Below are 14,803 nucleotides of genomic sequence, written 5' to 3'. Positions count from 1 at the left end.
AAATAAGTTTGTTTATTTATATTGTCACACTTGAATAATAATAAGAATATGTGGTATAATTGTCAAAGAGAAAGCTTTCCACCAGAGACCAAATAATGTAAAACTGAGCAACTATAGGTTCCCTTGTACATTGTATATGTATATCCTTCAACAATAAGCAATATTCATACTGAATAGCAAGCTATAAAAATGCCTTGAAATGACTAATGTCAAGTAATTAAAACAAGAAAACTAAAGGCCTAATTTATGTACAATACAATAAACAGAAACAAATATGATATACAGCAACAAACAACATATAGAATGTGGCAGAGTTGAAAATCGTATGAGGCTACTAATTCTTCCCTTAACCTCGGACAGAGGTGTACCAGCATGTCACCGTAACAAATTATCAGCTGAATAAAGAAAGAGAAATACTATACTGATTTCGATTTACTATCATTTACTATCACTTACGCATTCATTCAAACATTCATTCATTCATTCATTCATTCATTGACAGACTATGACAATAGACTTTCACTATACTTTCTGCACGATAATTTAATGCATGTAATCCCGCCACAAATTGTCTGTACTATATATACTGTCTACCCGTAAAAATACGGGTAATCACACTTACTCAGCACATTAGAGCTGCGGGATCTATAACTTTTTCCCTATTTTCAGGTAAGCACATTTTCACTTTTAAAGGCCTTTTATTGCATGTTTTGCCTGTCAAATTCACGGTCCAAATTATAAGGAAACTTTTAATTACATAATTGTAATTCATTTATTAATGTATTTTCAGTGTGAATAAAATATTGGAAAGCTTATACTAGTCACTTATCAGCCCAAATAGAATAAAACCATGTGGCCAAATGACCCTGTGACAAAATTTCGTCCTTGATCACTGTGTAATCTAGTCGGAAATGAGTAATGCTGAATAAAGTTCTCCCATAAACACTTAGCTGTAGTCTTAGCCGTCTGGTTACGTGTAGGTATTGCTTGAGCGTAGCGAGTGAAATGGTCCGTAATGACCAATATATTCTCATACCCACCTTTTGACTGTTCTAAAGTGAGAAAGTCAATGCAAACTAGCTCAAGAGGATACGATGTATGTATACTTACCATTTCGGCCGACTTTTTACACGTCTTTGACTTCCTCAGAATACAATTCTCACAAGACATTACCTTAGTTTCTACATCCCTGTCCACTCCTGGCCAAAAGAACCTAGATTTCACAAGGAATAATGTCCTGTCTCTACCCTGATGTCCTACATCATCGTGTAAACCCTGTAGTACAATATCTCTGAGTACTGATGGCAAAACTAACTGTGTTACCTTTTCATTATACAGACTACTGTTTCTGTACAATATCCCATCCTTTAATGTAAACTTATCCCAATCACGTAAATACCTACGAACTTCCTCCGTCTCTAATGATATCTTCCTTTTGGTTGGTTTATGTTTACCCAGAACTAAAGCAATAATTCTCCGAATAGACGGGTCTGCGTTCTGCTCCTCATGCCAGTCAATCTTACTAATACTTACCTCATGTAAATCTTCAGTGGCAACACTCTCAGTCAATAAAACGGTCTCAATAAATGGACCAGGAGAAACAATACAAGAAGTACATACCGCTTTAATCGCATCACTAAACATCTGCTTAGTCTCTGGTTGTATTCTAGACAAGGCGTCAGCGTCTACATTAGACTTACCCGTTCTGTATGTTAATTTGAAATCGTAATTTGAAAGAGAAGCGACCCATCTATGTCCGACGGCGTCTAACTTAGCTCGATCAAAAACGTATGTCAATGGATTATTATCCGTTTTGACTTCAAATTTACTGCCATACAGATACTCGTGGAACTTATCGGTCACCGCCCATTTAAGAGCTAGAAATTCTCTTTTATGGGTCGGGTAAAGTCTCTCTGCTCCACGTAGGCTACGGCTGGCATAGGCAATTACTCTGTCAATGCCCTCCTGTGTCTGATAAAGAACCGCTCCTAAACCATCGTTACTGGCGTCAATATGCACAGTAAACGGAAGTTTATAATCAGCGTAAGCTAATATAGGAGGTGAGGTTAACTTATCAATTACCTTATCCATAGCTTCCTGTTGAGCCTCGTTCCAGAACCACCTGGTTGGTGCCTTTTTTCGTCTTACCGTACTTACCTTCTTTTTCTGTGTCGAATGACCAATCAATAGATCGTTTAAAGGTTTAACGATCTTTGCATAATCCTGAATGAAACGTCTATAATATGAAGTAAATCCGAGAAACTTTCTCAGATCCTTCACATTCCTAATAGTGGGCCAGTTTTTCACGACAGAGGTCTTTTCTGGATCTGTTTTGATACCCTCATTGGATACAATAAAACCCAGATATTTGATCTCTCTCTTGAAAAACTCACACTTCTTACCTTTTAACTTCAGGTTGTGTTCCTTCAGCTTAGAGAAAACGGATTCTAACCTCCTGAAATGCTCTTCTTCTGTCTTCGAATAAATGATAATATCATCCAAATAAATCAGACATTCTCTTAAATGTAGCTCACCCATACATCGTTCCATAAGCCTTTGGAAGGTAGAACATGCATTGGTGAGACCAAATGGTAATCTGTTGCATTCATAGAACCCTAACGGGCCTAAATTGAATGCTGTTTTCTGTTTGTCTGATTCTTTAACCCCGCACTGCCAGTAGGCTGAACGAAGGTCTAATTTAGAATAATACCTTGCCCCTGCTAGGCAATCTAACGTGTCATCTATCCTCGGCAAACCTCTTTCGTCTTTTATAGTCTTTTTATTGACCCTCCTAAAGTCAATGCAAAAACGAAGTGAACCATCAGGCTTACGTACTAATACCACATTACTAGAGTATGGACTACATGACTCTCGTATAGCCCCTGCTTCTAACATCTCTCTAATGTGCTCTCTTACCTCTTCAAACATTGAAGGTGGTATCCTCCTATATGGTTCTCTAAATGCCTTCTCATCTGTGAGATGTATCTCGTGTTCAACTAGGGTGGTAAAACCTAAGTCAGTAGGACCAGTCGAAAATACGGACTTCCAATCATAGATAAGATTTTCCAACTTACATTTTGTCACAGGGTCATTTGGCCACATGGTTTTATTCTATTTGGGCTGATAAGTGACTAGTATAAGCTTTCCAATATTTTATTCACACTGAAAATACATTAATAAATGAATTACAATTATGTAATTAAAAGTTTCCTTATAATTTGGACCGTGAATTTGACAGGCAAAACATGCAATAAAAGGCCTTTAAAAGTGAAAATGTGCTTACCTGAAAATAGGGAAAAAGTTATAGATCCCGCAGCTCTAATGTGCTGAGTAAGTGTGAATACCCGTATTTTTACGGGTAGACAGTATATATAGTACAGACAATTTGTGGCGGGATTACATGCATTAAATTATCGTGCAGAAAGTATAGTGAAAGTCTATTGTCATAGTCTGTCAATGAATGAATGAATGAATGAATGAATGTTTGAATGAATGCGTAAGTGATAGTAAATGATAGTAAATCGAAATCAGTATAGTATTTCTCTTTCTTTATTCAGCTGATAATTTGTTACGGTGACAAGCACATAAAAAAAGCTTGCCCTGTCAGGTCGACAAAAAGAATACACACACAAAGAAAAAACAACTAAAAAGAAGACTTTATACACAGATTGCAGATTTGATAGTTAACTTCCAGTTATTTGAAGCTACTTCAAAATCAATAACAAATAGCAAAATAATTGTGCCTCCAAGACAAATTGTTGACCGGTACACATCCAATGAATCAGCATGTTTGATGTGGTGTGGCAGAAGTGGCAGATGACTAAAATTTATGAAATGAAAAAATCAGAAAAACTGCATGTTTCTATGACTTGTTGGAAGTAAATAGATTGCCCTTGAAACAACAGTATTTACATCCAACATATGGGTAGCCCTAGTCTGCAAGTCAGACATTATACATGTACATATTTCAGTTATTACTACTGTACCCTAGGCAGTCTAAATATTTCATTCAAATACCCTCTTCATAAATCACTTGTAATTAATGGTAGATGTTGCACGCCGAAATAAGCTCTGTGAAGATCGACACAGTATAATTTCTTGCCTCCTGCAATATTTGAGAACTATTTTCAAAGGCAATAGACAACTTTCAAGGTCGATGCATTTCCATCAAAAACTGGTTTTAGTGAATGTCATATGTGAGTTTAGGGGAGGCATCACTTCCATTCCAATGTTGAGCGAGTGGTTGGAAAACTATAATTCTATATTGTACAAATTATTCGGCAAATTAAATTCCCAAAATTGACAATCAACACCGCAGTCATTAGGGAATTGTCAGTAAGTACCTACAGAACAACCATTATTTCTTGTTAATCCTGCACAATGACAATCACTAAGACGCTTGATGAACGTTAATAGTGCAGGGATACAGGCGATCCCCTCTATCTGATAAATGACGTCATAAAGTCCTGTATAATTGACGAGTTTTTTCTGGTGACGGATGAACTGGTATATTGGTTGAAACCAAGTCTAAGTCAAATGTATTCCATCCAATGTAAATGAAAATTTTCTGCTCACTGTAAACTTTTGGGAGCATATTTTCATCACAGAGTCCAGACAAATAGTTTTCAAGATCATCACTTGAGTATCCCTTGATTGATTGGTATGTCTTAGCCACAATCCTGTCCATTTTTCCCTGAATGTGACCCATCAAAAAGGACCATCACTGGTGAGTACTTGCATAAGCAATACAACAGGTGCACATGTGAAGCAGGAACACCCGTAGTTTTTGGTGGTGTTCATTTTGCTCAGTCTTTTGTTTTCTATGTTGTGTTTTGTGTACTGTTATTTGTCTTTTGGTTGTTTTTTTCATTTTTTTGCCATTGCATTGTCAGTTTTGTTTCTGACTTATGATTTACCCTTCCGTATCTTTTCACCTCTCTTGTATATGTATCCCTTTTACAGATCAATGATGTCTAATTATCATGCACAGTTTTACGAACAAACCTTAAACTGGTGTTTGAAAAAGATCAAGGGCAAAAAAAACTTACCAGATGCACATTTTTATATCCAAATCAAAAATCAAATTTGGCTGACATCATTTGATATACAAATGTATAAGATACACCCAAAAAAACAAATAATCTTGCTTGCTTTCACATTATAGTAGTATGTGTAACTGTTCTGGGTAGGCATAAAGATATATAAACATTCCTATAACAAAATACTTTATTCAGAGATTTGATTAAAAAACAATAACAATATCAATACATAAAATTCACAAAAAATTCCTATGATATTTACAATTGTAGAAAAAAATGTTACAAAATCCATTATTATAATGAAATTAAGTCAATAAATAATACTAAATGATAATTCACTGTAGCTTTCTAAAGGCTTTACTATACTCCAACTAAAATATGTTGAAAAGAAAGGAAAACTGCTTTTCAGTTAATACCAAAAAAAAAAAAAGGAAGATAAATCTTTATTTGACTAAAAGATCATTTTGATTTTGATAACATCATGATATCTACAAGTTTGAAAGGATCACTGTATTTCATAATATGAGGTATTTTATACGGTTATCTGAAATCTGAAATTATTCTTTCAAATGCCTTGAAACTATTAAACTTGGAAGTGTTTTCATTTCATTATTTTGTTTAAATATGTTAGATATTTATATTAATGATTTTTTCCAATGCATAACAAAAATTACTTTATTTTATAAAAATAAACTACTGGAAAAATCTACATTTTTTTTCCCATCTGAAACAAGTCAAAGTTCATTGAATTTAATATCAAGATGTTTTTTCAAAATCTATCTAAAAAAAAAAGAGAGTGAAAGACTGAAGGTTTATCATACATCTAACTATTTGCCACACTAAGACCTTGCCATTATCATTTCTATTTCTTCAGGTTCTTTAGGAGCTCCAGAGGATAAGACCTCAGGTTTGGATGATGTAATCAAGACATTGTCCTCAATTCTAATTCCCATGCCACGGAATTCTGATGGAATGTTATAACTATCTTCAGGGAGGTATATTCCTATAAAAGAGAAAAAATGTTTTTGTCTTTTAGCTTATATTTTCCCTTGTCAATCAAATAAAAAAATGCAGAGTGAGGTCTAAGGGTTGAGTGGCCGAAAACATGTCTAACCTATAAACTTTCTGTATGTGCCCAATTCGTTATTACGTAGTTGGTGTTTGTTCCAGTATATTATATCTATTTTTTTTGGTGAACCTGATCTGACTATATTTATACCACATCAACTTGGTCTGGCATGATATGCAGGTAATATTTGCCATTGAACATTAAAAAACTTGATTCACATTGCACTATCATCCTTAAATAATTTTACTAGTTTTACAATATCTTTTTGAGGCAAATACACACTGAAATTAGGTTTAACATGTACAGTGTACATATTTTGAAATAAACACAGAACCAGATATTTACCTGGTTCTATTGTAATAACCATGCCTGGTTGTAATTGTTGGTTTGTAGTCACATGATCTGTGTCGTGTAAATCCATACCAAGATAATGGCTGACATGATGTGGACAAAATGGCTTAGCTGCCTGAAAAGAAAATATATTATAATAATAGTCAGTAGGTCAATTGAATATCTTCTTTCATCTTTTATTCAGTTTTGTAACATTGTTTGTGGAAGTTCTGTTTTATACACAATTTATCATTTGTAATCTGTCAATAACCATAGTATAATTGATTAACAATACTGCTTACAAATCTGTCTCTTATTTTTGAATTATAAGAATAGTGCATGGAACTACTGATAATTCAGTAAATGAAAGTCTATGGTGATGAATTCCTCATAAAAATCTCTAACTTGGAACTGAAAATTTTAATCATTCTTGAAACACACATATTTGTTTATCTAAGAATTAAACATAACTCTACTAAATAGATACTATTGATCAAAATTTCCAGGAAATTCCTATATCAGTTCTATCTTCAACTATTATCATACATAAAAAGTTCAGGGTGGATAAAAAATGTCATTGTGTATACAATATCAAAATAACTGTATTATAACATGAAACTAGAATTACATTTTTCCTCTACTCTAAGATGCAAAATAGCTCATGTTAATTTAAAAATTAAAAAAAATTGTATACACATTTGGTGGGTCTACAGTGCTTTTCTGGATTAAGTAGGTAATATAGTAATGGTGTACTGACATAAGAGGTCTCTAAACACATTAGCTACAAATGGAGCAAATTTATGACAGACTGGCAGACAAATTGAAAAGAATTTAAAAAAAAATGTTTTTCAATGTATCTCAATGGAAAACTATAAGAAAGGGTTACCTTCCATTATGTATGAAATTGAAATGTTATGCAAATAAAGAAATGTGATTTGTGACACATAACACTAGTCATTTTGGACCTTTATAGCTCCCTGTTCAGTTTGGACCAAGGCTTTGTGTTGAAAACCGTACATTGACCTATAATGGTTTACTTTTTACACATTGTGTTTTGGATGGAGAGTAGTCTCATTGACAGTCATAAGTTCATAACACATCTTATTATTTCTATAAGATTAGGATACTTCAAATTACCTCAACTAAATTAGAACAACTTTGGGGAATAACACCAATTTTTTGTAATTCTTTTCCCATCAAGTCTAACATGTAAACATAAATTTGATTCATAGTCTGTCCTGGTACACAGCATTCCAAGCATTTCTTCTGAATCCTTAGTACAATGTCATATATGCATCTCTGTTCAACTGAGAATTTTCCTGAAAAAAAATAATGTTTTTTTTATAACATATATGTAGTGTTAATGCGTTTTCTTTCAGTGAACATGACACATGGGATGTTTAGATTGTGTCATTCAATTACTGTTATACTGAATCCAATGTTATTAACAAGCTATTAAGTGTTCATGTTCACCATCAATATCAGTTACCATTGCAAATTACACTGGACCCTGGTCATGATAATCTTACTTTGATATCTATCATGTTCCCAAAGTTAACTGCCCAATACAAGGGTAACTGATATAAGTAAACTTCCTGGACAAGTTACCAGTCTCTTCAGTAATTACACCTAAGATCCATTTATACCCATGGCAGCTTACTTAATACAGACCATCTCACAGTGACAACTAACAGTTAATGTAAAAACTTTCCTAAAACAGGCTATGTTTTATACACAACACTATAGAAATAATATTCCATCAAGCGGTTACCATGGTAACTTACCTGAGACAGGCCATGTCCTAGTGATATCACTACAGTAACCATGGTATTCACATCCAGCATCCATCAGTACAAGGTCACCATCTTCTATTATCTTGTTATTATTGATATAATGGATGGTGTTAGCTCTATTTCCTCCTGTGTGATAGAAAATCAAAAATCTTTTTTTTTTTTATCCATTGAAAATCAATTCTGTGAAAATTAGCAAGGGCAGAGATTTGATTTTATAACGAAGACTGTGCATTTTTATTATTCAGACTTGGCTATTCAGCTTGTCTACTTTAGATGAAATAACAGACTCTTGAGTCTTGATTTTAACTTTTACGCTACTTTTACAGCTTGTTGTTCGGTGTGAGCCAAGGCTCCGTGTTGAAGGCCGTACTTTAACCTAAAATGGTTTACTTTTTAAATTGTTATTTAGATGGAGAGTTGTCTCATTGGCACTCACACCACATCTTCCTATATCTATCTATAACTTGTACATGTCTATATTTTTCATTTACCTTGTTATTAAATAAATGGTTGTGTATGTATAACAGTCAGGGGTACTACTTGTACAATTGTATTTTATTTACTTGAAGAAGTGAAAATAAATATACAGATATAAGTAAATAAATAATGTTTGAATAATCTCCCCTTAATTTTCTGAAAAATTTACTTGTACAAGTAAATTTTTCTTACAATCCCACAAAAATCCTCAAGTTTTGAGATGTAAAATCATGCCTTTAATGATTTTTCCCAGGTTTGCTCAATTTTTTTCATTAAAGTTCAATGTTTCATCTCATTATCTCATCAAAGAAACTAATTGAGCAAAGATCTTGTATATTTGCGCAAGGCATTCAAAAATTGCTCCTTTGGGGCTTGTAAATAAGCAGTGTTAAGAAGATAACAGACAAATGGGACTTTCATTGTCCATGAAATTACACTTGAATGATAAGTAAAGACATCTGCAAAGGGTAAACAATTCAAAATTCTATTAGAGCAAAGAAATCTTCAGAATTCAAGAAAAGAAGAAAGGATGATTTTTTTACCTATACAAGTAAAAAAATCTGAATGCGGAAGGGACATAACTCAGCCAATTTTTTTTTTACCTACATTGTTGTATACAAGTAAATAAAATTCACTTGTATAAGTATCCTACAAATTTACTTATATGTGTATATTTTTTTTTACTTCTTCAAGTAAATAAAATACACTTGTACAAGTAGTACGCCTGACTGTATAAACTTAGTTAATTGATTGATTGATGTTTGTGAAATACACCACTTTCTTTGCTATACCATCAATGCCAGTTTCTATTTGTTATAGCAAAGTTGGCAATCATAGTTAATTCAGAGTCAAATATATCTGTAGAGAATTGAAAGAGGTTTGAACCTTTTTTTTATGGAAGCTTCAGGAAACAAACAGAGGTTTGAGTATAAAACAGTTACTTATCATATTTGCATTCATTTTATCTACATATATTTTTATTATGCCATCAGATATTAAGCTGATTATTTGTGTACAACATTGACAAATAGTATGTGTAGAAAGACTAAATTCAGATTGTGATCTTCTTGGTGCATTTATCTGTATATAAAATTTTCTCTATATAATGTTTATGCACTTTTTGACTTTGGAATTTTAAAAATGGCTGCTGCTCACCTGGCAATGGGGGAAGGGTGCCATCTGTTATTGCTAGCAATTACAAATCTAGTTATTATTGTTTTTATTCCCCTTGAATGCTGTCTCTTTCAAGTATATATTCTTGTATTCAAATTTTAATTATGTGAATCATTTTTTACATTTTCTTGCCTGTTACTGATGATTATTATGAAATCTCTATTGCTAATCTTACAACTATTGAAAAATAACTTAAGATAAAATGCTTCACTGAGGACAGCCTGATACGACCACAGAGGTCAAACCCTAAACAGTTTGGGAAAATTTTGACACAATATTCAAGCTTGATACTGTATAATATAGGTTTCTGACACAAAATAGATGTGGTCATGGATCTTACAGATATATTGTGCAATACTATGCAATTAATGATTTCTTTTTGAAACTTTTCAAAAATTTGAAATTTGAAAAATTAAAAAAAAACATAAATAAAAAATGGAGAAAAAGTATACCCCCTCCCCTAATTTTTTGAATACCCTCTTGGGACAATTACCCCCAAACTCAATCCAAGCTTTTCCTTGTAGTATGGAACCTTGTATTACAATTTTTGAGAGGTCAATACACTTAAACACAAATTATTGTCTGGAAACTACAAAAATGCTTGTTTTTGGCCCTTCACCCCTAATTCCTGTATGTTTAAGGGCAATTAACCCCAAACTTAATCCTAGCCTTCCCTTTGTGATATGTAACATTGTGGTACAATGTCAGAAAGATTCATACACTTACATAAATGTACACACAACTTATTGTCCGGATACTACTGAAATGCTTCTTTTTGGCCCCTTTTTTGCCATTAATACCTCAACTGTTTGCACCATAACCCCTTAAATGAATTCCAACCTTTTACTTGTGGTATTGAACATTGTTGTACAATTTCAGAGCAACTGAAATACTTATACACAAGTTATTATCCTGAAACTAGAAAAATACTTGTTTTGGGCCCCTTTTGATTAGGACCATCATCCCCATAATCAATCCCAACCTTCCTTTTGTGGTAATGAACCTTATTCAAAAATTTCATAGAGATCCATTTACTTAAACTAAAGTTATTGTCCGGAAACCAAATGTGTCTTTGGACGACGACAATGCAGACAACTACAACATTATAGCATTATACAAACTCAAAAAATTGATTAAAGTTTTATAAAAATTAGCATCTCTTGCTCTTACCTGCCACCACTGGAGGATAAGCTAAGATTTCAGCATCTCTTGTTCTGCATTCATAGTCCATCTTTGCATACAAGTAATGTTCATTCACCTATAATGTACATGTATATAGCATTAAGAATTGAAATCAAAGAAACTACCCGGTACACCTTAAATAGTAAAAAATACATGTCATCTAACATTTTATATCAATTGATATATTTTTATTAGTAACACATTTGATGTTTATGACATTAATTGGATAGTCACTGTTGAATTCAATCTCTTATCAACTAGTTTGGACTTCAGAGATTGAGATACAGTTTGTAACCTTGCTTTTGTTGAAGGTCATATATTGTCCTCTAGATGAGTTTTTTAGTTGTGTTTTTGTGTTACTGTCTCATTTATTACATAACCTGTCATATCCATTTACTTGTCAAAGTGAAACCAAATCTCATGCAGTATAGTAAGAAAGCATTTTTCTTTGTTGTGGTTCCTTCATGTTCTGACTAAGTTCAAATTGGAACTCAAAATTTAGCTGTTCTTTTTTTTCAAAATGGTTTCATTCTTTATGTTTGAAAAAATAACTATAAAGTACTAAATCATTAATACCTAGGACATTAGTAGGATAAAAAAAGTAATAGTTGCAATGTAATTTGATGTAATAATATAAATAAAGGTTCAAGTTTTAAAAACATGTTGAACTATGGGAAAATATAAATACATACCCCTGGATATGAATATTTCATGACTTCTATAAAGGACTCAGAGGCAATGGCACAACTTTTCCTCATTATTTCAATTTCAGTGGATGATTTCAAGACCTTCAAAGCCTGTAACGCTGTTATAACATTTTCATTTTTATAATGTTTATCTTCCTTTACAAATTTTTTCAGTACACCTTCTTGGAGACTACGATTAACTATAGCTTTCTCATTATACCACAAAACAAAATCAGAATTATCACATAGATATTTAGATAAATAGCCTTCAATCTCTGTATTGTTAAATGCTTTGTCAACTCCTGTCAGTTCAATTGTTCCTTCAATGCCAGAACGTGGACCATCCCATTTTTCTTCTTCAATGTTCCTTTTTGGTACAAAAAGGGTTGTATTGACAGATTCAGAATTATTACACTGCATAACTAATAAACTATCTGGTTCCATGAATCCACATAAATACAGGAAATCAGTGTTCTGGTGAAAAGGATATGGTATTTTTTGACTCATAAATTGTTTTGTTGCAGATGGAACCAACATAATATGATTTCTACTTTTTTCTGTTTGTAGAGCAAGTGAACTAAGAAGATGTCTCCTGTTTCTGTATTCTTCTTTAGTGATACCTGGAGTTACTTCCCCTTCCTTGATCAAATGTGGGTGTGTCTGCGCTGCAGGCTGACCAAACCATCTCCTTGACTGATATATATATGACTGTGTGACACATGATACACCTCTGATACATGTACTTTTTTGCAGAAAGCTAGGAATTGTGCCTGCAAAATAAAACCTCAGTTATTATTAAAAATGTAAAAGCATACTCCAAATCACTAAATACTGCACAAATTTAAACTAGATGCATGACTATTGATTGAACACCAATCTTTAGGGCAAAAATCTGAAATCCAGGATAAGTGAAGAGTTACCTTCCACATAGGTTATAACTGAAGTGAAATGTATTGATTGACCTGGACAATAGAAACCTGATATTGTACCACTTTGCCACCCGCAGAGCTGTATAAACACAGTGAATTAAAGGTTGTTATATGTACACTAATTGTAGATGATACACAGACACATTATATAAATAGAATCACTTGTGCATGATCAGTGAGTTCATGGGCACTTTAAATTTCAAGTAGATAATATTTCCGGTCTTTTTTTATTGAAATGTTTAGGTTTGCATCAATAACAATATTTCATTCAAACAATTCCAGTAAATAGACTACTTTCGAGTTCAATGCATTACCGTCAAAAACTTTGGTTTTAGTGAAGATCATTAATGTGTTTAGGTGATTTGTATTACAGAATTTGGGGATAAGGTTAGGTACACATGTAGCAAGGATGAAGACGATTATAATCAGACAGATGAAAACATATCTGCTTCCATTTCTACATTTTAATCAGACCAAGACATGCACTCAAACAAAAATACAAAATACTGGCAAAAGGGGGACAACTCTCTCTTACACACAGAAACATACTACAACCATACATCATGTAGATACTCACTATGATACTGATATTCATTGATATTACAATTTTTACTTCCGTTCTAGTCCAAGATTACTCTGACGTCCGTGTCGATATCTTTTTGCGCCAAAAAGTAACTCATTTGCGCCACAACTTAATTGCGCCAATACTTCTTTTGCGCCACCTAATTTTGAAAACTATAGGTATCATTTGCGCCAATAAAATAATCCTCTAATTGCGCCAATTTTATTTATTTTTACATAACAACTAAATGATTGACTAAGTACCATCAGCAATCAATTCCTCTGACATTGTACACAGAAAATAGCCTCGCATCCTAATAAAATTATCCCGCTTTGTCGATCGTTACACAATACAAAGTCATCATTTTTGTTTGTAACAACGCCAATATCATCCAATGTTCTGAAATTCTGCTTGATTTTTAGGTTAAGCCAGACGCAGTTTTCTTCTCTCTCTATACATAGACTGACGCACATATTTTAAATCTTTCTTTTCTAAATACTCTTCTTCAATTTTGAAGATCTCTGAATTTATTATTTTGGAAGGTCGCTCTGAAAACATATTGGTTGCTTTTCTTATGCTCGCATATCCCATAATTTGAAGTTCTAATTTCTGGAGACTGATAATGAAATAATTATATTTCTTTTTACAAATGAAAATGTGGTATTGTATGCTGCCAAAATCTGCTGTGAAATTTTCATAAAGCGAAAATGTATTTTATACTCGTGATAGTTGACTTGAATTTGTATTATAACTTTTAGAAAAATTGTTTTATAATCTCTCAAAACTCTTTATAGAGTGGCTCTTGTTGTTATCTTGTGTTTTAAAAAGCTGTAAAATTTATGTGTAACAAGTGGTGAGACTTTCATAAAGTATTTGTCTTGTCTTGGCATAGGTAAAACATGTACATGTATGATAAAGGTAAAAAAATATTAACAGGTAAATGTGGCGCAATTTCATTTCATTTATTGGCGCAATTAATACCATCAAAATAAAAGAGAGCTCGTCCCAAATCAAAAAGTGGAATTTTGCCCACCCAAAATATATGCGCTGCTTCTTCACTTCCTGAGCAGACTGAGGGCCTTGGAATTATATAAATCGGGCATCAATCTCTTCATTTTACATTTATTTTTGTCTGGCAAAACAGCCGTCGGACGTCAGAGTAAATGGTTTGAAACTGTGGTGCTATATTGCACGAATTGTTTGACAAATTGAATTCTCATAATTGACAATTAGTACTGCTGTCATTAGGGAATTGTGATGAAGTACCAAACATTATTTCAATATGCATTGTAGTTTATCCTGCACAAGACTGTCAAGAGTCAAGAAAATCACTAAGACGCTTGATGAACGTTGATAGTGCAAGGATACAGCTGATCCCCTCTATCCTTACTTTATAGTGACATAATTAATGCTTCGAAGTTTCAACGTTTTTTGTCTTACCAGGTAAAAGGCATCTTATACACACTTTCATTTTTAATGTCTGCCGCTTAAGTACCCAAAGTCAAGGTCAATGACATTTAGTTTATTTTTATGTAGAACAATTTTTGATACATTGTACACTTA

The 14,803-nt window shown here is 33.0% G+C and overlaps 1 protein-coding gene across 1 annotated transcript; it reads right to left on the bottom strand.

Moving 5' to 3' along the window:
- Window positions 1-5,380: 5,380 nt before the first annotated feature.
- On the bottom strand, window positions 5,381-14,734 carry LOC134695864 (xaa-Pro aminopeptidase 3-like). Its single transcript, XM_063557319.1, has 7 exons — window positions 14,681-14,734; window positions 11,756-12,519; window positions 11,052-11,139; window positions 8,223-8,357; window positions 7,576-7,757; window positions 6,454-6,574; window positions 5,381-6,042 (listed from the first exon to the last, which is right to left on the bottom strand). Exons 1-7 carry the CDS (start codon window positions 14,709-14,711, stop codon window positions 5,879-5,881), a joined length of 1,485 nt encoding a protein of 494 aa, XP_063413389.1. The 5' UTR covers window positions 14,712-14,734; the 3' UTR covers window positions 5,381-5,878.
- Between the last annotated feature and the right edge of the window lie 69 nt (window positions 14,735-14,803).

Source organism: Mytilus trossulus, chromosome 14 (assembly GCF_036588685.1).
Source record: "Mytilus trossulus isolate FHL-02 chromosome 14, PNRI_Mtr1.1.1.hap1, whole genome shotgun sequence".
Lineage (NCBI taxonomy): Eukaryota > Metazoa > Mollusca > Bivalvia > Mytilida > Mytilidae > Mytilus > Mytilus trossulus.
This window is presented reverse-complemented; position numbering and strand designations above follow the sequence as displayed.